At 42.9% G+C, this 23,893-nt stretch overlaps 1 protein-coding gene across 2 annotated transcripts in view; it reads right to left on the reverse strand.

The window, feature by feature from the left end:
- The window catches only part of PPIL2 (peptidylprolyl isomerase like 2), a 113,496-nt gene that overhangs the window by 17,771 nt on the left and 71,832 nt on the right, over positions 1-23,893 (reverse strand). For both annotated transcript variants that reach the window (XM_074972878.1, XM_074972879.1), the window contains 2 exons: positions 22,856-22,945; positions 19,972-20,005 (listed from right to left, as the gene is read on the reverse strand). In XM_074972878.1, coding sequence (XP_074828979.1) covers positions 19,972-20,005; positions 22,856-22,945 — 124 coding nt within the window. The remainder of the gene's footprint in view (positions 1-19,971; positions 20,006-22,855; positions 22,946-23,893) is intronic.

Raw genomic sequence — 23,893 nt, forward strand, 5'->3', positions numbered from 1 at the left:
AAGAGTTACTGATTACATCCTTTCAGAGTAACAGCCGTGTTAGTCTGTATTTGCAAAAAGACAAGGAGTACTTGTGGCACCTTAGAAACTAACCAATTTATTTGAGCATAAGCTTTTGTGAGCTACAGCTCACTTCATTGGATGCATACTGTGGAAAATACAGAAGATGTTTTTATACACACAGACCATGAAAAAATGGGTGTTTATCACTACAAAAGGTTTTCTCCCTCCCCACCCCACTCTCCTGTTGGTAATAGCTTATCTAAAGTGATCACTCTCCTTACAATGTGTATGATAATCAAGGTGGGCCATTTCCAGCACAAATCCAGGGTTTAACAAGAATGTCTGAGGAACAGTGGGGGAGGTGGGGGGGAAGGAATAAACAAGGGGAAATAGGTTACTTTTTATAATGAATCAACCATTCCCAGTCTCTATTCAAGCCTAAGTTAATTGTATCCAATTAAAAAGTAACCTATTTCCCCTTGTTTATTCCTTCCCCCCCCACACTGTTCCTCAGACGTTCTTGTTAAACCCTGGATTTGTGCTGGAAATGGCCCACCTTGATTATCATACACATTGTAAGGAGAGTGATCACTTTAGATAAGCTATTACCAACAGGAGAGTGGGTTTGGGGGGAGCGAAAACCTTTTGTAGTGATAAACACCCATTTTTTCATGGTCTGTGTGTATTAAAAACGTCTTCTGTATTTTCCACAGTATGCATCCGATGAAGTGAGCTGTAGCTCATGAAAGCTTATGCTCAAATAAATTGGTTAGTCCCTAAGGTGCCACAAGTACGCCTTTTCTTTTTGTGATTACATCCTTGATATTTGGCTACCGAATATTTTAAGATCAGCTACACCTCAGTGTGACTTTGTCTGGCAATTCCTTTGAGAAACAATTACTCTAGAGTAAATCAGATGTAGTCAACTTAATAATTGTAACATATCCTGCCTAGAAGCCAGTACTGTACTTTGCTAGTAATTCTCCTTTTCCATTCCGTGCTCTATTTTGGGGTGGAGACATGCAGAAGGAAAGAATGGTGAGAATGGTTTGGCAGCTGAAATATAACGAGGTATGGAGAATCCATAAGCGTGTATAGTATTTACCTCCTGTGTTTTTGAAAAATGGGAGTAATCTTTTCTAAAAGGAGTTGTCTACTTATATATTGTACTTGCCTGTCATTAAGGATGTCTGTCAGACACACACACACACTAGAAAGAATGGATACAAGCAGGTTACCTCAAGGGGGTACTGTGAGGATAATTGCCCATGCTCTCCTAGACAGTCATTCCACAGCAGAGGCTAGTGGCTGCTTACATGTATGTTTAAGCAGTTGGAATGAGTCAGAAGAAGCTGGAGAGAGGCTGTGTATTAAGCTAAAAGCAGACAGTTTTGGCTGGTTGGTCTGTGTGTGTCCCTGGAAGAGACAACAGGGCAGAGGTGCGGGCCCAAGATTTCCACCAAAAGTGGTTAGACTTGTGCCATTCATTATCAGCCCTGCTTCAGAAAACAGTGCTCCTACATTTGTAAATAAACAAATTACCTGAAGAAAATACTCTGACTTCGCATCATCAATTTCTGATCCAAACACGAACCAGACCTGCAAGGCCCTGAAAATCCACAACTGCTGGCAAAAAGACCATACATATGAGAATTCCACTGTCAATATGCTCTGGCTACTGCTAGCTTGTTGGGCTAAGGAGATAGTCTCCCCGCCAATCATAATTGCCCCATCTTTCCTTTGTGCTGCTTCTTTCACTGGCCAACTAAACTTGCAGCCCCCAAGCCTGATTCTGTAACACTGTTGTCAAGCTGGTGTAACTCACTCCACTGCCTTACAACAGCATCAAACTGGTGTACATGGAGTCAGGAAGCAAGCCCTCCATATTTATGCTCCACGCAAATTGGATCCATTTGTATACGAGTAATAAGTTTCATTTCAATTTCCCTTAGGAAACTACATTTCACTTCAAAGAATCTCTTTGAAGAAACTCCTAATTAACTGCCAAACATGTATATTGGCACACATCTCAAAACAGAGGGGAACCTGCTGCCGAGAAATGTTCAGAAACGTGTATACAAGTGGATCCAACTGGGATAGAGCATAAAAGTGGAGGGCCCAATTCCTGACCGTTACACCATTCTGACGCTGTTGTATGGGATTGGAGTTACACCACTGTCAAGCTGGTGTCACAGAGCGGAGAACAAAGCCTGGGGACTTACTGGCCAGAGGAGCAACTTGAAGGAGAGGGGAAAATTGTGCATGACAGACTGTTCTCCCTGGCCCAACAAGCAAACAGCATGAACAGCATACTGACAGGAGCAATGAGCCATGATCTTTGTGTTTCATGATATTTATTTTCTTAAAATTTCATTCAAGTTCACAAGCACAGGGCTAGAAATCTTATGTACACAATAGCTAATTTCAGTTTAACTATCTGAAAAGCTAATATTTTAGTAAATCGTTTCAGTATTCAGTTCAGTGCCTCCCTGCATCCGTCCATGACAGAGCTGTTTCAAAAGCTCATTTTGTCTGCTTAAGAGCTTTGGGCAAGGGCAGAGTCTATACAGCACTAAAACTCTTGAGGCTGGAAATTCTACACAGAACATATGTCTGCCGAAGCCTTGCGTACAGGCCAGTGAGTGGAGGTGGGGATGCTGAGGAGACCTAGGCAGCAGTATGTTATAGGAAACCATTAAAAAAAAAAACCCCGAAACAAAAGCTATTCTACTTCATTTAAAAACAGCAAAGATGCACTCCATGGCAAACTCTTTTTAACCTCTGGAATCATTCCAAGTACCTGCCTGAAGCAATGGCAGAGACAGGCAGCTAAAATGATGAAAAATAAAACGTTCCTACTGAAAACCAGAGCGTCTCTCTCTGAAGACTATTTAAAATCATTTTCAGGGCCTCTCACATCAATACTATATACGTACATGGATTGGAAGCATGTATCTAATGGTTAGAGAAAAGGGACTGAGAACTGAGATTCTGTTTCTCTGCCTAACTCTGTTATTGGCTCATTGTATGACCTTCAGAAAGTCATTCAAACTCTTTTCACCCATCTATCTAAGGTACTCATATAACCCCCATTACCGCTGGGTCTGAGCATCTCACAATCTTTAATACACTTATTCTCAGAACCACTGGGAGGTAGGGCAGTGCTATCCCCTCCATTTTACAGTTGGAAATGTGAGGTACAGAGAGACTAAGTGACCTGACCAGGGTCATGCTGGAAGTCTAGGCCCCGCTCCAGCACTCCAGCCGGGGCACAGGGTTGGGGACTGCACCATGCGGCTCCCGGAAGCCGCGGCATGGCCCCACTCCAGCCGGGGCGCTGGGTCAGGGGCCGCACCACACAGCTCCTGGAAGCCACGGCATGGCCCCACTCCGGCTCCTGTGCACCTCCACCCCAGCCGGAGCCCTCCCCCACCCCAGCCTGGAGCCCCCTCCCGCATCGTGAAGTCCTCATTTCTGGCCCCACCCCAGAGCCTGCACCCCCAGCCGGAGCCCACATCCCGTCCCGCACCCCAACCCCCATTTTGTGGGCATTCACGGCCTGCCATACAATTTCTATTCCCAGACGTGGCCCTCAGGCCAAAAAGTTTGCCCACCCCTGCACTAGACCATACTTCCTCTCAGTTTACTCATATGTAAAATGATGCTAACAAACACCTGCTCCCCCACAGGGGAACTGTGGTGTGTAAGAGTTTGCAAATATTCTTGAGATCCTTATAGGCATGGAGGAAAAATTCAGTGGACCCAAGTAGGCCTAAACTTCCCAAGTAGGCCTAAAACTTTGGTCAAGCTAACTGTGTGTATGAAGCATAATAAAAGAGTGTGGAAAATTCCATTAAGGGGTGATTGCAAACAGCACAGCTTAAAAAATGTAACCATAATAGCTAGAAGTTAGAAAAAACCATTAACCGCAAAGAAAACACCGGTCAATAACAGGAAAAGCTTGTTTTTGCTAAACTCCAAATAAGGCAAAGCTACTGTTGAAACTTGCACTATATGCCAAATAAGTAAAATACTGTTAAAGAAAGTGGGTTTAACAAATTGTGGTTTTCAGCAATATAAGCTCCTGTGTTTTCTGTATACGCCAGAGCAGCTTCGGCTGACTCTCCCTGTATGCACATGCTTGAATAAATGGATGTCAGGCTTTGTTCTGATCCAAACACAATGGGTGGTTAATTTTTCCACGACATATGAAAAGGGCTACAGAAGCAGTCTTAGGGCAAGTCCACACTACAAAATTAAGTTAACCTAAGTTACATTGACATACAGCCACTGCAATAATTAAATCGCTTTTGCGTGTCCACGCTATGCTCCTTGTGTCAGCAGAGCATGTCCTCACTAGCAACATTTGCATCGCTGCAGAGAGCGGTGCACCATAAGTAGCTATCCCACTGTGCAACTTGCCACCATCTAGCACAGAGTGTTTTGGGAAAGGTTTGCAATGCTTCATGGGGGCAAACGAGTTGTGCAGGGGTGACTGGGAACATGATTTCAACATTCCATAATGCATCCCATGATTTTATCTGCATCCCATAATATTTCACCCCTCCTTTCAAAAGCCCCGCAAACAATGTTCCATCTAATTTTTCCCATGCATGTGCGGAATGGATTTTGTTATGTGCACCAATATGGAGCTGATGTGTGACACCTTGGGTGGGCCCAAGGGGTTCGGAGTGTAGGAGGGGGCTCAGAGCTGGGGCAGAGGGTTGGAGTGCAGCGGCGTGAGGACTCCGGCTGGGGGACCTGGCTCTGGGGTGGGACGGGGGATGAGGGGTTTGGGGTGCAGGCTGCCCCATGGCTACAGTGGGGAGAGAGAATTCCCCCCAGGTCTCTCTCCCCGCAGGAGCACCTGGGAGCACCAGCACCTGGGCTGGAGGGGAGAGGCACCGCTCCCCACCATGGCAGCTCCAGGGCTGGGGCCGCGGGATAAGCGCCTCTCCCCTGGCCACGACATAGAAAGAAACAATTGAAGGTTGTCGGTGGCATTCACAGAGCAGCTGCAGATGGTGGAGTGCTGGTTCTGGGCCTGAGAAACAAACCATTGGCTGGCGGGATTGCATTGTCATGCGGCTTTGGGAGGATGAGCAGCGGCTGCAGAACTTTCAGAAGTGCAAGGCCACATTCCTGGATATGTGTGGCGCGCTCGCCCCAGCCCTCCAGCACCGTAACACCGAAATGAGAGCTGCACTGGAGAAGTGAGTGGCGATGGCTGTGTGGAAACTTGCATGAGCATATGCAGACAGAGCAACTGAACACTGGCGTTGTTTTCCACAAGCGATAGTCCTGAGGGTAACGCAAGCTGCAGACCACGGTTGTATGCTGCTAGTAATTGCTGAGTGGCATGGGAAAGTGCGGGAGAAATAAGGCAGCTCCGCCCAAAAAACTTCAGTAGAGGATTGCAGACTACCCAGGAAAGTTTCCTCAAGATCTCTATGGAGGATTCACAGGACATCTCGGTGCACATAAACTGTTCCGCAGGGCCCTTTTCTGCCTAACTGTATGGGGGAATGCAAAGCAAATAGTAATTCTACCTCTCTTGGTAGTTTCACTACCTCTTTTAACCTAAGTACATGCGTCCCCGCAATATCAAAGCAAACTACATATTTATCAGAGGTTCCTTCCCCTGCATCAGGCTCGCCTGTGCTGGACTGACTGTAAGGACTGGCTGGACTGTGCAGAAGTCAAGAACAGGTCCTGGCTTGCTGCACCATTGTATCTCCCGGTCGTCTGTCCCTCATACTCCTCTTCCTCGTCACTGTTCATGGCAGAGACCTATGACTCAGGCTCCCCTGAAGTATCCACAGGGATCTTAGGAGTGGTGGTGGAGTCTCCACCGAGGATAGCATATAGCTCTTTGGCATGTCTGCGGTTCCACACCAGAGCGACTGTTAGCCTCCCTGGCCTTCTGCTATGCCTGCCGCAGCTCTTTGGCTTTCAGGTGGCACTGCGGTGGGGCCTTCTTGTAGCCCTTCTCCTTCCTGTCCAAAAGATCTGGTTGTAGATATCGATGTTTCTAGGCTCAACCGGAGCTGTGCCTGCACAGCCTCTTCTCCCCCATAGACCCAAGACATCTACCACCACCTGTGCACTCTAGGCAGGAGCATGTCTGCAGCGTGAAGCTGGCCTGGTTAGCTGGGTAGTTGCTAGGTGACCTCTCCACGCTGAGCAAATAGGAAATGGAATTTCAAAATTTGCAGGGCTTTAATGGGGCAGGGTGTATACCTGTGTGCCTGGCTGCTGGGCAGTGGAGTTCAAAGCGGTGACCAGAATGATTGTGATGGGGCATCGTGGGACACTTCCTGGAGGCCACTAAAGTTGACGTAAGTAACAGAGTGTCTACACTGACAGTGCATCGACCTAACTACGTCGATCTAAGCACAACATCTCTCATGGAGGTGGAGTTATTAAGTCGGTGTAGCAGGCAAGTTACATCGGCGGGAGCAACATTTTAGTGTAGACGTTTACAGAGCTAGGTCGATGTAAGCTGCCTTGCATCAACGTAACACTGCCACTTCCCGGATCCCAATAGGATCAACGTAACACTGTAGTATAGACCAGGCCTCAGAGACAGTTGAACTAAAGTTAATGGGACTCCATGTGGGAGCAGACAGAACTCCACATGGATATGACTACTTGGCAGATCAGGTGTTAAGAGAATGGCAGATGGGGAGCTAATTCACATAACCTGACCCTGACCAGCTCTGTCACTTACAGCCACAAAGCTGGAGATTTTTTGGGATGGGCTTCTACAAAATGCTGACCTTCCTCTGAAGCCTTCAGGAGCCACATATAATTTTTGCACAACTTTATAAAAATCAGCAGATACTGGTAACCCATCTAGAGGGTTGAAACTTTCCCTAAAATTCAAAATTAGGGTAGGTGGGATCCACACGCCCAAGATTTTACTAAAAATCATGCAGTTGAAAAGGTGAAAATAACTTGCCTCTTCTATTTTAAGATTGAAAAGGGCTTATACAACAGGTTGATAAGATTAATTTACAAAGCATTTGTATTTTTTTTAATAGAAGAGGCGATTTCTTTTCATCTTTGCAACTGCATGATTTTTACCTACTCCTGACAGAAAGAAAGAGATGAAACTGTAAACTACACAGCTCAGATGGGTAAATTCTACTGCTTTTATCATTTCAATATTTGTTCAGAATGGCAGCTGTAGCATCGGTTAGCTATTCAAGATCATGGCCACAACTTGTGACACTGGTGAAAAAGTGAAGAGATACAAATTGACATCTAGAGAGACAATGCACATGGGGGGATAAAGACAAAACATACTTCCAGGCAAACTGAAATAGCTCATTCTCTGTTGGACAGGAAGGTTTTGCTTCCTCCCAAATAAATTATTTTTCAAAATGTACAAATGCTTTGTAAATTAATCTTACATTGTTGTATAAGCCCTTTGCAACAAACTGAAGAGATGCACCTCACATACATGCAAGGTTTCAGAAACTATAATGCTTAAAAAAAAAAGGTGTGGGCTGGGAATCACTCATGACAGTTGTGACTTTAAAATAAATAATTTGAGAGGAGCACAAAAATTGCAAAGCACTGAAAAAAGAAGTGGGAGAGCTCCAATTCATAAAAATGACGGCTTACTTTCTATAGCTTTCTTCTTGTCACTCAGAAGAACAAGGCACATGGTAATAACATGACACTTGTATAGAGCTTTCCATCCAAGACACTTGACTCACAAAGCATTTTGCAAAGATTAAATCCTCCCTTCACCCCATGAGGAGAGGTAAAGTTCTGCCTCCTTTCATACATGGGGACACAGAGGCACAGAGGTTAGAACCTGCATGCTATAGGCCTGATTTTCAGAGATGTTGCTATCAGAGAGAAATATATTACTAGATAAGTATATTACTGGGGCTTCATTCTCCCCTATGCCAAGCTCTATGCAATGCAGGACCAGGGGCCACTGTAGAGTTAGTCCCATGGGGACCTTATGCCAGTAGAGGACTGGCAAAGCAGAGCTGAGCTCTATTCTGACCCTGGTCCCTACTTTGGGGGTGGTGATGGTTGGAGCAGGAGTTGAATCTGCTGGCTTTATACCATTCCCATCTGTCAGCTGGATTCTCTGTTGGGCATTTGCAGCCAGCAGCATGACAGGGCTGGAGCACAAGAGAATCTAGCTAATTAAATTTCCTGATCAGGTACAAGTAGCATCACTGTAACATTCCAGCTCTGCTTTAAAAACGCGTATAGTCTCTTCCCTTTTCCTTCATCAAAGTGGATGGGATATTAAATCTGCTTTTGTCCATGCACACTTTTTCCTTTTGTATTCAGAACATTGGGAATACACAACAGCTGTTCCATTTGCACAGGAACCGGCAACATTCTAAATACTGAGAGAATTATTCACAATGTTTAGCCAGTTTGTTATTATGAACAGCAGGAATAGATAGATCATGAATGTGAAATTCATTTTCAAATAATTAATCATGAGAAAGAATGGCCATGACTCAGCTAATTGTTTTGAATATTGCCTTTCTGGGTGCTTATTTTGTTAAAAAAAAATATTTATTTGCAGCTTTGGGAAAGGAAATAAAATCTTTCCCAACTGTGTTCCTGAAACATTAAGTGCAAGGCTTACGGAAATTAGCTCGGCCTGCTAAAGAAGTATTAAACCTTCAAGTAAATGTATATCTAACTACTGTGGCTGCACACAGATGAGCCACTGAGAACCCTTCATTCCATGTTATATTTAATCTTTCTTGTTCCTCAATGCTGTAGTTTCCCGTGAGGTGAACTGTTTCCCAGCACAGATTACTGGCCATTTAAATTTATTACTCAAATTACAGCAGCTTCATTAATGAAGCATTAACAAGAGACTCGACAGCAATAGAGAGAGACAACAGTACTACATTCAAAAACTGTCAGCCTGCCTGCCAGATGGAGCTAGTCTAATCTTAAAGATCTATGAAAATTTACAGAGAGTAACACTGCTACTAGCTTGGCTTATTTTATTTTTTACATTTATGAAACAAACCTTTCTTTAGCTATATAACTATGTATAATTATAACTATGTATGGATTATATATATATTACACATAGGTTTAATGCCTCTTCCACTGAAGAATTTAAACAGTAGGATTCTAGTTAAAACAAAAATCTCTTTCGAGGTTCTTTTAGTCTGAAGTCCTCATATTAAGGGCTGTACCCAGAAACAGCACAGGTTGTTTAAAGAGACAAACTCACAAGGTCTGGAGTCTCCCTGTAGTCAAAGATTAAACCCTTTCCATTAGTAATGGAGAAAAAAAACACTTTCATAATCTCATATACGATTTATTTTTATAGAACAACTGATATCATGTAAGCCAACAAATTACTTTCAAATATACCTTGCAAGAGCATTAACTTTCCAGGGAAATTGATGTTTTTCCAATCCCTGCTCCTTTTCTAGTGATGAAATCATTAGGAAATATTGTCATTTTAGCTTTAGGAGATGCATCTGTCCAGGACTTGCCCGGCTCCAGCCAGGGAGCGGGGCTGGGGGCTTGTCCCGCTTTGTGCCACTCCCAGAAGCAGTGGCATGTCCCCCCTGTGGCTCAGCATGCTGCCCCCACCCCAAGCGCCACCCCCGCAACTCCCACTGTAGGGGAACAACCACCAATGGGAGCTGCAGGGGTGGCGCCTGCAGACAGGGCAGCGTGCAGAGCCACACCTCTGTGTAGGAACCAGAGGGGGGACATGCCGCTGCTTCTGGAAGCTGCTTGAGGTAAGCGCTGCCCAGAGGCTGCACTCCTGACCCCCTCCTGCCCCCCAACCCTGTGTCCCAACCCTGATCCCCCTCCTGCCTTCCGAACCCCTCAGTCCCAGCCTGGAGCACCCTCCTGCACCCTCAACCCCTCATCCCCAGCCTCACCCCAGAGCCCCCATCCCCAGCTGGAGCCCTCACCACCCCCCTGCACCGCAACCCCCTGCTCCAGCCCAGAGTCTTCTCCCGCACCCTGAACTCCTCATTTCTGACCCAACCCCAGAGCCCTCACCCCAAGCCGGAGCCCTCACCCTCTCCCGCACCCCAACCCCCAATTTCGTGAGCACTCTTGGCCCGCCATACAATTTCTGTACCCAGATGTGGCCCTTGGGCCAAAAAGTTTGCCCACCCCTGGTCTACAAGCATGCTCAGTCTCCAGAGTCAAACCACTGCTCTCTACAGACCTCGCCAGAAAACTCAACAGGCCCCAGTTCTGATCTCAGGAGTACCTCCAATTAAATCTATTTTAGGGTTTAAACAGCCATCCATCACTGTAGTATCTAAGCACCTTCTACATAAAATCTCAATAGCGATAGCCAAGTTTTAAGTGGACTTCATGGAGTCTCTGGCACTTCTCCCTTTATGAGGTCAAAACTCTGCTTAAGGTAAGGGGGGGGCTAGAGTCTTCCTCCCAATGGAATAATGTAAAATCAATGCAAGATCAGAATCAAAACCAAGGAGTGGCTTTGTAGACTCAGGAGGGAGAGTTATCGCAGGTCCTCGTGAAGGTGCAAGAATTAAAGGGCAACTAGAGGGTGTGGATGACAGAGGGATGGAGGTAAAAGCCTTTCATTGATGTAGTACATTATAAAATGAAGAAATAAATCTAATTCATTTCACATCAGCAATTAGAAGAGGCAATGATGAATTTAAGAACTGCCAAAGGCATCAGAATATCAGGTCTATTCAAAGAGTTTCAGGCTATTCCTTTTCTTTGTGTAGACCCTGAGACATTTTGGTGCCCTACGCAGCCTCTGCATTGCGGGGCGGGAAGGCTGCACCCAAGGCCTGTCGGGGGCAGGAGCAGGCTTGGGGGGCAGGGGGGAACTGCCCCCCAGCACGAGCCGGTGGAGTGGAGCAGGTTGGGGCCGGGTTGCTCCACTTCCTGCCGCCCGGGGAGTGCAGTGCAGGCCCGACCCCTCAACTCACAAGGCGGTGGGAAGTGGAGTGACCCGGCCCCAGCCCGCTCCGCTCTGTTCCCCTGGCTCCCACCCTTGGGACTTGGGAGGAACCACCCCCCAGTACTCACTGGCGGCGTGGAACAGGTTGGGGCTGGGTCGCTCCACTTCCTGCCACCCGGTGAGTGCAGGGTGCGCCCGACCCCTGCTACAGTCCCCCGGGACGTAGCTCAGGGGAAGGGGTGGAGTGGGGGCGGGGCTGGGGCAAAGCAGCAGTGGGAAGAGGCGGGGTGGGGGCAGAGCAGTGGCAGGAGCTTTGGGGAAGGAGTGGAGTGGGGGCGGGGGCAGAGCAGGGGGCGGAGCAGGGGTGGGAAGAGGCGGGGCAGGGGAAGAGCAGTGGTGGAAGCTTTGGGGAAGGATTGGGGGCAGGGGCAGAGCAGGGGCGGGGGCTTTGGGGAAGGAGTGGCGTGAGGGCAGGGCTGGGGCGGAGCAGGGGTGGGAAGAGGCACAGCGGGGGCGGAGCAGGGGCTGGGGTGGAGCAGAGGTGGGAAGAGGCGGGGCGGGGGCGGAGCAGAGGCAGCTTTCCTGGCTGGCTCAGCCAGCTGGGGGATTCGGCTGGCCGCTGGAGCAGCACGCAGCTGTTTAGGGCACCAGGAAATTTGGGGCAATTTGGTGCCCCAAATTTCCTGGTGCCCTACACAGCTGCGTAGTTTGCATATGAGTAAGGACAGCCCTGCCTGCAAGATGCCATTATGGAGGACTGCAGCTGGGAAGCAAACATTTCCACCTGATAACTGCCAGGAATTCCAGCCCCATTACTATCTAGATTATAAAGAAGATTGCTGGTCTAGCTGCAATATACAGCAGATTTATCTCAGGATAAACACTGAATTTGGTTATGCTGTGGTGAACTTTTACATCCTCTCCTCTACACATGTGCATGTATAAAGCTGGCCTTTTACTAGTTCTGGGAAGCAGGATTTAGCGTACAGCTAAAAAGTAAACAATGTCTGGGACCAAAGTGCAGCTGGGCATGTTAGTAACCTTATTCTCACAGGAACACTGTGCAGTTTCTACTAGACATAAGGCAAAAGTAGAGGACCGCACTACTTCTATTCTAATTCCTCTAGGATTAACCAACCATGTATCTCACAGAGGAAAAAATAAACTACGCAAACTGCTATTGTTATTTGGGGGAGAAGGAGAGGGGAATAAAAGGAAGAGTTACTCCAAGTTTCATATCATATAAATTATTTTTGGTCAAGGTAAAACTACTATAAGATTTCGGCCTGCTATTTAATGCCGCAAAATAAATGTCTGGGCTCAATATTTCCTTGTTTTTAAGGCATTTGGTCTATATTGCTCTCATGCTGAAAGATAAATTTAAACTGTGATGAAAGCTTAAAGCAGGGGTGTCAAAAATATGCCCCACTGGTCAGATCCAGCTTGCTTGACAGACTAGGTTTTACGCTGCACCTTTTCAAAGCCATTGCGCAGGAGCAGCAGGGGCACCTGTTGTTTTTAAGATGGCCCCACACATCTCCTGTGCTATGCAAGTAGTTCCTCTAGACACCAGAGAAACAGGGGGAAAACAGCCCAACAGAAACAGGACAAAGAAATCTGGAGTTTAACACAACACATTGTTATTCTCTGATGTATTTCATTCAAGAAATTGCATCCAATACAATTATTCAAATCTCTCGAGATGTATCAACTACTATGTCACTGCTATTGGTTAGTAAATTGGCTGTGCCCTTTTTTTTAAGCAAAGAATCTGAAAACTAAATCTACTTAGCTTAAATGACTGAAATCCATCTAATTAGATGAAACAAAAACTCTAGCCATTGCACAGTTCATGACCTAAAAACCTCCAAGATTTTCTTAAAAGGTCAGTTGAGGACAGAAACCAAATGTTGCCATAGCTAGTGAGTGGTGCCTGCAGGTCAGAAGTGGGATTCAGAGAACGGGGATGTTTGCATGCAATCCACATTAAACCTGGGCCCCAGGACTCAGGTTTCTCTGGGAACCCCTAACATTGCATTAGCGCTGAATTCAAGAGTTTTAGGTAAGAAACTTGGCTCTTTTAGAAGCAGCAGCCTGGGTAAAGATTTGGTTGGTTTGGGTTTTGTTTTGGTTTTTTAACTTTTTTTTAAATAATACATCAGCAAGTAAAATTACAGAAAAGATGACAAACATCATACACCAGGAAAAAAAAGAAATGAATAGACTGCAACAAACCAGTTGCCTATTAAATAGCAAAAAAAGTAACTTAAATCACCTTTAGTCATTTCAATTATCTAATATTCATGGCTACTTATTCTGTATCTTAGTTCCTGATAAAATGCCACACTACAAACCCAGATTTCTAGTGTACAAAATAAAACAAGTTTTTCCATTTCTGTCTGGTAAATTAGTGATCATCCACCATTTCTGGTGGCGGGGAGGGAAAAGCACTGGAGTTATTGTAATCCCCATTAACAAGGAGAGATAAAGTTTACTGTGCAGCATATTTTGCAGTCCATTTCCCAAATATTAATTGGTCATCAAGTTCCAAAGTAATGTATAACATCCTGTCCATAACAGATCAGAGGCAATCACTGAACTTCTCATTCCTCTTCTTACAGTGACAAAGCTGCAAGTCTCTCCTCAATTTTCATCCAGCAGATATAAAGCAGAGTTTGCATCCCAAAGAGTAGAACTCTTATTGATGAGGGCCGGGTGTGGACCAGTCGAAAATGGCCACCTCTCATGCCCAACTGTTCAAAAGTCAAGAGATGTAAAGTCCTTCCTTCTTGCCTCTACCATGAAACAGGATTATCAACCAATGTAAATTTTCCTCCAGTCTTCATGGCATTTAGAATTCTCTCCCTCTGACCAACACTAGAGAGGGTGCCTATGACAGTGATGCCTCTATGGTCTTCTCTATGGATTGGATTTTCCATCATGTTCAATTTAAGTGCCTTTGAAATAAAGTTTCTCTCTCTCATGAATTCTTTGAAAATAGAGGGCACAAAATACCAAACATGCTTTTAATAAGCTTGTTTATTTCACTGATTTTTCCTTTGGCTAGTCTCTCAGTGTTATACAAACAGATTTCTGATTTTTACCACTTAAGTGTCTTGCAACCAAATGCTCAAGAAAACGTGCTGACAATATTAAACACAATCAAAAAAACTTCAGAGATTCATTTGACCAATGGTTCAGAGACTTTCAAAAGGATGAAAACAATTCAAGTTCTTTGCAGACCCATCTTCAGACAAACTCAAAAGAGCAGAGGCAAAGTAAAGCTAAAGTTGACTGACTTAAAATGCTCCAATCTAAGTTTTGGGAAGGAAACAAAGAATTTCCACAAATGAATTCTAAATTTTTGGGGCCCTGATTTAGCGCCGGAGGTCAGCTGGAGTGTGTGAGCTAACAGTACATACGTTTAAAAGACACTAGGGGCCCAACATTCTCAGCGGAAGATCTTTGCATTCTGTCCACACTTCAAGCTGGGGTGTAAATCCCAGCTTGAGGAGACAAACCCAAGCTAACTCTTATTGAGCTAGTGCTCTAAAAACAGAGTGCAGCCCTGGCAGTGTGAACAGTGGAAGGAGCTAGTCTGCCCGAGCACACGCCTACCGTCTCAGACAGGTAAGTACTTCGGGTGGCTAGTGCCTCCTGTTACTTTGCCACGACACTATCTTTGGCATGCTAGCTTGATCACAGCTATGGATATGTCTCCTTGAGCAGGGACTTACACCCCCAGCTCAAAGGGTACACATACCCTTAGTCTGACTCTGATTAGAGACCAAGTTCATTAACCTGTAGGTCACAGTGACAGGAAGGGAAGAATGGAGGCAGGTGGGATGCTGTTTTGAAGAAATTAATGTCTCCTTTTGCTTTATGCAAACACACACACACAGAGAAGTGCATAACTGGCAACACTTTTGGTTGGTTTGGGTTTTGAGTACATTTTCAAAGGCTGGCAGTTAGGCACTTAACTCCCACTGATTTTTCATATCGGCAGTACTGAAAAATTTAACCAGCTACTCATACTGACTAAATTCTGCCTTTTTAAAATCCCTATAGGAAGCAGTCTCCTTTGGTTTCTGTGCTGATCAATTGTATTCCTAAAGTCATACGCCTAGTGCATTTTCTGAAGAACTGCAAAGTGGAGTACAATTTAAAACTTGTTGTGAAATCCCAGTTAATCATGTCCAGTTGCTCCCACTCAAGTTGGGACCTTTTATTGTGCAAACTTTGCAATTCACATTTAAAGGCATTAAAATCATATACTCTGTTTTCTTAAAGTCCACAGTAACATCCATAGGCTGAACACTTCCTTTGAACACGAGCTCCAGGTTGACACCACTGTGTTAGATACTCCACAAAGCATGGCATGAGATTTACAAGTTGAGGCCAATCCTAAGAGAGGTCTGAAAATTCACTTAGAGAAAATGTATGATCTTAAATAAGGATTGAAACAAACCACTCCTACTTTCTGAGACTTCTCTAATGCAGATATATAGCCTGTTGGGAAAGTTTCAGAATTGACCAAATGACTCAAGGAAACCCCCGTGAACACCTACCTTGAACAAACAAGCTCTTGGGACAATGAAATTAGTCTATCATATAGAATTCCTGAAGCTACAATGAGCATGGATTTACACATACCACTCTAATTAGCATTATCAGGAGTAATAGGCATAAACACTCATGCCCCACGAGCCCTTATTTTTTGTGGGGGAGGGATAGCTCAGTGGTTTGAGCAATGGCCTGCTAAACCCAGAGTTGTGAGTTCAATCCTTGAGGGGGCCATTTAGGGATCTGGGGCAAACACTGGGGACTGGTCCTGCTTTGAGCAGGGGATTGGACTAGATGACTTCCTGAGGTCCCTTCCAACTCTGATATTCTATGATTCTAACTATCCAATCTTGAGCATTTTTCTAATGTGGAGAAGGGAGGCCAGAGGCTCTTAAGAGACCCTTCACTTAACACATACACAGAGTTAAATACCCAGAACTTAAGCTGAGCCTTGTTTTAACTCCCTAAGGCAATTGGCCCAGACACTAACACTTCTGAACACAGGACAGAGAAAACATTGCAATTATCTCTAGTTCAGAGTTTGAACTCTCCATGTCTGCACTGGAGGTTTTCCAACCTGTCATCTCGACATCTACCTATCTGCTGCTGAGACCCAAAATTCCTTTCTTTCCATAATTCTCAGGGTAAGGTAAGGAACACTACAAGTATGTCTTCCTTCTGTAGTGAAGTATAGACTCCGTCCAAAATGCTGAAAAACAATTTTAAACAGTACTGGTGATTCTCAGACCCTTGGACACTATGAACTCCCTGCTCCAACCATCCTCCACTCCCCTTCAATCGTTCTCCAACTTTAAGTGCGTGGAACTTCCCACTTTTTTCCATGAAAAGATCACTACCACATGAATGTCACATCTGCCAATTCTTCTACCCATATGTCCCCATCCATTGTCCTTCTACAGGTCTCTCCAAACATCCTCCCTGGTGGCATCTTTGCAGCAAACTTAAACTTCTTAAAATTCAGTGCTATTCTTTGTTAAATTGTTTTCTGTTGCCTCCAAACAGATATCAGAAAAAAAGACAAGGGCCACAGCAACCAAGTCATGAGTAAAATTTTCAGAAGTGCCTAAGTCTCTCTCAAAATTGGAAATTAGGACCCTTTAAAAAAATTTTACCCCATGTGCTTATGCATTTTTGGCATGTGCTTCACAAATAAAATACCTGAGCTTTCAACAGTATTCTCATGAAACACTTTATAGTTTTCTCAAATAGAACCCCCCCCCCCCCAAAAAAAAAAAAAAAAAAAGATATGGTGCCAACTAAGAGGATGTACTTGTTTTTCCTATTTGTAGCCTTTGTGATTTTCCCCATCATCTGGTTGCTTTCTGATAAAGGAATAATTGACAAAAACCAGCAGGTTTCCTTAGCGGGGGATTTTTGATAAATTCATTTAATAAAAAGTTCTAAGATACAGATTAATTTTATTTGTAAAATATTATAGTTTCACTGCCCTGAAATGAAATATATAAAAGCTCCGATTTATGGATTAAAACCTTGTCTAGGTTTTTTAAAAGAGATTCCAAGGCCAGAAAGGACCATTGTAATCATTTGTCTAAGAGTCTGACGTCCAGTACAAGACAGACCATAGAACTTCCTCAAAATAGTTCTGCTGTCCTAGCAGTTTTGATCATCTCTTTTTTTTCTACTTAAATTCTAGTGTTTTAGCACTATTCAAACAGTACTTCTCTTTGAAACAAGAGCGATCCATGATTCTTACAGAAAAAACAGAGTGCAGTAGTACAACAGGGCTACAGGAGACTGTGCCATGTCAGGATTGTAGCCCTTCTATGTTGATACCAACAGGTCCTGCCCATAGACCCTAAAGTTCAACTTCACACTTAACTTTCTAACAAATACTTCTTTAGTCATTCTGTGGTATATGACTTATACCAGGACTCTGAAATCATAACGTTATTTATTCTGAACCTTTAAATGAGGCGTTGGTTTGAAACATAATCCAGGCCTTTTTCAGAGCTATTCAGAGAACAGAATTAAGCCACTTTGTGAGCAGAATAGAGCTGTATTTCATGTTAAATCTGATATTTTTAAGCAACAACACTGCAGTTAACAAAACAAGGGAAGCTCAGGACTGCAGCTGTGTTCAACAACCCAGGCCCTCCGCATACAATGGCTCCACATTTGAAAGCAACAGAAAAAAAAACCCCTGAGGTTTAATCAACTGCAAATGAGAGCGAGTTTAGAATATTTTGATTATAGCATTTAAACTTGCTGCTCTCAGAGTATCAAAACAGTTATTTTATACTTCTTGTTCATTTGCTTTATGATGTGCCGAAATAATTACAGACAGGGAAGAAGCCTAGAGAGGTTCCCCCCACCCCAACCTTTTTTTTTTTTTTAAATAAATGTCTTTGTTTTTGCATCACTCAATATACTCATCTCAGAAACAAAGACAAAAGATTCAGCAAGATGATCTCAATCTTGTTTTTTTGAAAGGCTGCATGCATATGCACTGTCAGAAACACAAATATAATAGTTGTAACTATTTGCTCATCCTATGTACATCAAAAATAGTAAGTATGATCAAAGATGATTAGTGCTTAATGAAGTATAAAAAGATCAAATGTATCAATTAGATGACAATAGCAAAATACTGACTGAATTAAGCAGACAAAAAATTGCTTTGTGAAACTAAAACTTGCTGCAGTTATACCACTCAGCTGTGCAGAAGTTTCTAGGTAATCAAGAACAAATCTTGAAGATTTTCCCCACAGTTGATTAAATTGTGTAATATTAATGAATATACACAAACAAAACAGGCTTAAGAGTCCTGTAGGAGCCTAGCACTTCTAACATCTTGTCACATCAAGTGTTTCAAATATGTTTTATTTCGGACTGGAACCAAGTTAAGGTCTTTAAAAAACTCAGGCCTGATGAAAGTGAGTCTTGTTGCTTCTTTATTTGAAAAGTTGATTTCTGCAATGTCTGGATTCTCCTGAACTGCAGCAACTGTTTGAAGAGCTGCTGGCACCGTCAGAGACATTTGGGTATAAACTGACAGTTTTACGAGAGCTGTTACAGGCTTCATAAACTCAGGCAGGATCCCCAGGTCTATAGTAGATTCAGATCCAGTTAAAATGAAGTAAATAGAAGAAAACAAGATGAAAAAAATCAGAGACTGTTCTTTCTGTTTGGGATTCCATCCTTCTATCAAGCTCTCTTCTAAAATGAAAGGATACACATTACGATTTCCCCCCCAGCTTTATTTGCATTAAATTTTTAACTTTCACTCAAAATTGCAACTCCTCCCTAAACCTTCAACATAACTGCTTTGCCAGCTTTGGCCCTCTTTTCTACAGATTGTTAATTGTGCTGTATTTCATGGTAGTTTTATGATTTGCACAAATGGAGCTTAGAATGACACCACCAAGTTCATTTTCATTCCACAACAAGATTTGAACTCCTGCCTATAGCAGTGAAAGGCTACTGGGGTACACCACTAACCCATTCAAGTACCTCTAGTCCCCTAGCACTTCTTTCATGTCTCTTTTTTAAGATGTTCCTAATTATGCCTTTAGATACCTTCAAATCAATAGTCATCTTCTAATGGCATCAGACCATATTTCACTAGACAGTCCAAGAGTAACAAAACGTATAGTAAGTAACAGATCTTTTCAATGGGCTTCAGCACTCAAGACACAGAATCCCTAACCACTCTGATCCGGCAGTTGTATAATCCCTCATTAATTTTAGCCCTTTATGCTCATTAGGGGTAGAGTCTTGGCCAGTCCAAATATATCTGAATTGATAAGTAAATAATACATACTACAATATTTAACAATTACATAGACATCCCTTTGGATGAATAGATTGTGTGAGCACAGGAATTGTGTGTGTGTGTAAGTAGCACCCATGTAACTTAGCAGTAGAACAGAATCCTGGGGCCTGCCTGACAAGCAGCTGTGGAGGCTGGCTGACATTTGGTAGTGCGCAGGCAAAACTGACTTGTACAGGTGTGTGGCGAGCCAATTTACAGCAGCAGGTAAGCTCATAATGTACCTTATATAGAACAGGATGGTCAATGCCCTGAGGAGCCTTCACTGCAGTAGTAGGAACAACTCTCATATATGTCTATTCTAATCTTTTTGCATCTCTACAGCGGCTTTCACCATTGTATCTAGATCACAAAGGCTAGGAAAGAAGAACAGCCAGGAAAAAGTAGTAACAAAGTAATCCCTAGAAGTTAGAAACAAAAAGGGAAGAGGCCTGCGCCTAACAAGGGGATTAATTCTGGGGGATTGAATAGTATTTGGCCACTAACTAGGCCTCAACAGGTCTCTAACATTTCATTAATATGGAATAAAGAGAGAACCTTCCTTTAGTCCATAATATTTTTTCCTTCTTATAACACAATCCCAGCACACTGCACTGTGAACAGGACTCATGGAAATTCTCTCAATACAAACCAGCCAGTAGCACATGGCTTTATGCAGCACTTTATATTTACACACACTTACCTGTTCCTGTTCCAGTAGGATCACCTCCTTGGATCTGCAGAATGAAAAACAAAACAAAACTATATCCTAAAGTATACTACAGTAAAATATGTCTAATATTTATTAGAGACGAGAAATAAAATATTTTCACAAAAGAGAAATTCTGCTCAACCTTTCTTACTACTAAATGGTGTTGTGTTGGCAAGCTAGTAAACAGAAAACTCTTAAACTAGTTGGGGCTCCTTTTATCAGTTGGTTGTCATATGCTCCTGGAAAATCATCTAGCAGAGTGATAGGTTTATAATAATAATAGGACTCCTGTGGACAAACAAGGAAAAATAAATGAACTGTGTCTTGTACAGGTTAATGGAAAAATATCTTTTCCATCACCTGCTGTGACCTAAGTTACCCAGTCGATGATGCGCTGCATTTAAAGTTTGAAAAGTGTTTAGTTTTGCAATCAAAGCTCCAGCAAGAAAAAAGCTTTCCACACTTGCTTCCATCTTTCTGGCACTATATTCGTTTTATGAGTTGTAAGAAAAAATCCCAAAATGAAGCCAACCCACCAAGATATCCATTGTTTATGTAGGACCTATACAAAAACAATATTTTGGATTTTATTGCTCCAAAGTCAGCAGAGGGAGCGTGCAAGTTAGCTAAAATCATAGCGAAAGCACAAAAAAGCACCATTTTAATTTTTATATCAAACGTAAACCTAGGAACACAGTGCTGCCAAATGGAGAAGTCACTTTCTTTTTTTAGGACCACAGGACCCAATCTAAAGGTCACTGAAGTCACTGGAAAGACTCTCATTGACTTCAGTGGGCTTTGGAAAGTAAGGGCTTGTCTACAACTACCGCACGGGGTCGATCTAAGATACGCAACTTCAGCTACGTGAATAGCGTAGCTGAAGTCAACATACTTAGATCTACTTACCGTGGTGTCTTCACTGCGGTAAGTCAACAGCCGACGCTCTCCCGTCGACTCCGCTTGCGCTCCTCAGTCTGGTGGAGTACTGGAATCAATGGGAGAGCGTTCAGCGGTTGATTTATTGCATCTATACTATACTAGACGCGATAAATCGACCCCCACTGGATCGATCGCTGACTGCCGATCCGGCAGGTAGTGTAGACAAGCCCTGTGTTGCAAAACTAGTTACAGTATTTTGTTCCATTTAAGGGAACGTCTGCAGTGCCGTAAGCCAGTGGTTCTCAACAAAGGGTATGCATATCCCTGGGGATGCGCAGTGGTCTTCCAGGGGGCACATCAACTCATCTAGATATTTACCTAGTTTCACAACAGGCTAAATAAAAAGCACTAGTGAAGTCAGTACAAAATAAAATTTCACACAGACAACGACTTCTTTATACTGCTCTATATATTATATACGGAAATGTACGTACAATATTTATATTCCAATTTATTTATTTATAAATATATGGTAAAAATGAGAAAATAAGCATTTTTTCAGTAATAGTGAGCTGTAAGTAAGTAGTTTTTAAGTGAGATGAAACTTGGGGCTATGCAAGACAAATTAGACTCCTGCAAGGGGCCCAGTAGTCTGGAAAGGTTGAAAGAAACTGCCCTAAGCTGTTTGAGTGGGCGTAGCATCATTATAAATCGTTTGATTTTAAGACCTATGCAAATCAATGCTAGCATCTTTCTATGCATTTCAAGGAGCTGGCATGGTAATGAGGTGCCACAAGGGTAACATTTGAAACAATTATTCATTCAAAACTAAAAATGCAGCAGGTGAACTATTTACTTGGCATGGCTAGTAACCAAATCGAAAGTTTTGTTTTAATTTTCAAAATTAAATCTCACATTGTAAAACATGTTTTTTTCAGAATATCAGAATGGGTCACTAAACGAGTCTCTTAAATAAACAGGTTCTGAAAACCTTTGCTGTGGGATTATGGTTTGATACCTTCATGAAACTTGACCCATGCTCATAGAAGTTCACAAAAACAGGCTGAGGTTATTCACTTGGGTTTGATCCTATACACTGCTGAGCACTCTGGGCCCCAATCCAAGGTACTTAAGCACGTGCTTAACTTTAATCATGAGAGAAGTTACACAGAAGTCAATGGGACTACTCATATGGTTAACTGTAAGCATGTACTTCAGTGATTTGATGGATCGGAGCAGAGTGCTCAGCACCTTGTAGGACTGAGTCTTTGGTTGGGAAACCCTCTCTTCCCAAGCCAGCATACCTTACTTCCTCTCCAACAGCTGTCCTCAACCAAAGAGGTAAGAAAGGAGGTGGATTTCAATGACTTGTATGGAGAGAGGGCACACCTTGGGGCAGGTTCCCCCTGGAGGTTCGAGTTCAATTAACACTCAAACAAACTGGTTTGCTGGTTTTCTCTAACCCCTGCATACGAAACCACAGAGATCAGTCTCAGAAGTCCCTCAGAAACTGACTCCCTGATTGTTTCAGCTAGGGCTGTGAACCTCACTAAATGAAGTTCAGATACTCTGGATGTAAAGATATGTATCTTGTAAACCAAGTGTCAGCTGAATGGGATTTAAATGGGCTGAGATATTACTCACCCAGATCAGGGTTTTGAGCTCAGTGCCACTAATGGTCAGATCCAAAGCTCGTTGAAGACAATGGGAGTCTGGCCAATGAGGGATTTCAACGGGCTTTGAATCAGGCTCTGAGTGACAGTACTCTTCAGTGACAGCTGCTAGGTGATCAAATTTATACATCTTGCCCTCACTATGTGAGGATAATCCTTGTTTCCAAAATACATTTTTCATGACCATCTCTAGTGTACACCTACCTGCTCCAAGGAAGTAACTAGAATTTTAAATTAACACATTAATATATTCAACTCCTATTTCGGGGGAATGAGGGTGACAAAACCTATCGTGCATTATGTAGCATTTGTTCAACACTCACCACAAAATTACGAATTGATCTGTGAAAAATAGTTCCATCATAATAGTTCTTCTTGCATAGCTTGATGAAGTTTTCACACGCTCTGGGTGTCTGAAAAAGATTAGGTATTTAATGAAGCAATATCTTTAGACAGTAAAATCAATGATTACATTGTTAAAAATAATTGCATTTTGTCTGTGCCTGTTATAAAGAACTAATTAGTCAGGACTCTGATTAAGAGTTCCTTCTAGTTTACAACAAAAAAAAATCCTATAGAAGAGCATATTGTATATCAGAGAGAGACATTCTACAGCAATATGTCAAACGTAGTTCTCCCAAGTGGCATGGAAGGATGCTGAACATTATTTTCATTATGTATTGTTTTATTTTTAGAATATTTCCCAGTGAAGTCAATGACAATAAAGAGGACAATGCTGGAGACCAAATTCATCTATTTATCCCTAACCAGTTCCAGCAACATGCCTCAATCCTTTTTCTGATGGGACTACTTCCAGATTTGAAAGAGTGGTTCATTCTTCAGGCTCATTCAGGCCTTGACATCTTTGCTGAACAATTACAAAAGGGAATACAATCATGCCACTTAGGATAGTGTTGTGTTGTGCACCTGACTACTAAGAACTGGACTGGCACCACAAAAGTCACGATATTTTATATTAGTTTGTTCAAAGAAATTGATGACTTATTTTCACAATCTAAAAGTAAATCTTAGCCAGTTATGTTAAATACATTGCATATTTCTCCTTTGCTTTTACATTGTGAATGAAAGATATTTATCCTCAATCATGGCATTCAAACACCACTTAGTAAAAGACTACAGTACAGATGACCTCTGATACTCCAAATACTTGTCTTTCCTTTATCAATAGTTTCTCTTTTCTGCAGTGCCAGGATGGAATCCATGATAAGTAGAGAAACAGCCTCTCTTAGTTTGGACATGCTTTCCCCCCTCAGTTGTAAATTATGGAAATAATATGAATCCTATTTCATAGAAGCATGTCTTAAACAAGCTGAGCTGTAATAGGCTTTAGAAATATTCTT

Source organism: Natator depressus, chromosome 15, assembly GCF_965152275.1.
Source record: "Natator depressus isolate rNatDep1 chromosome 15, rNatDep2.hap1, whole genome shotgun sequence".
Taxonomy (NCBI): domain Eukaryota; kingdom Metazoa; phylum Chordata; order Testudines; family Cheloniidae; genus Natator; species Natator depressus.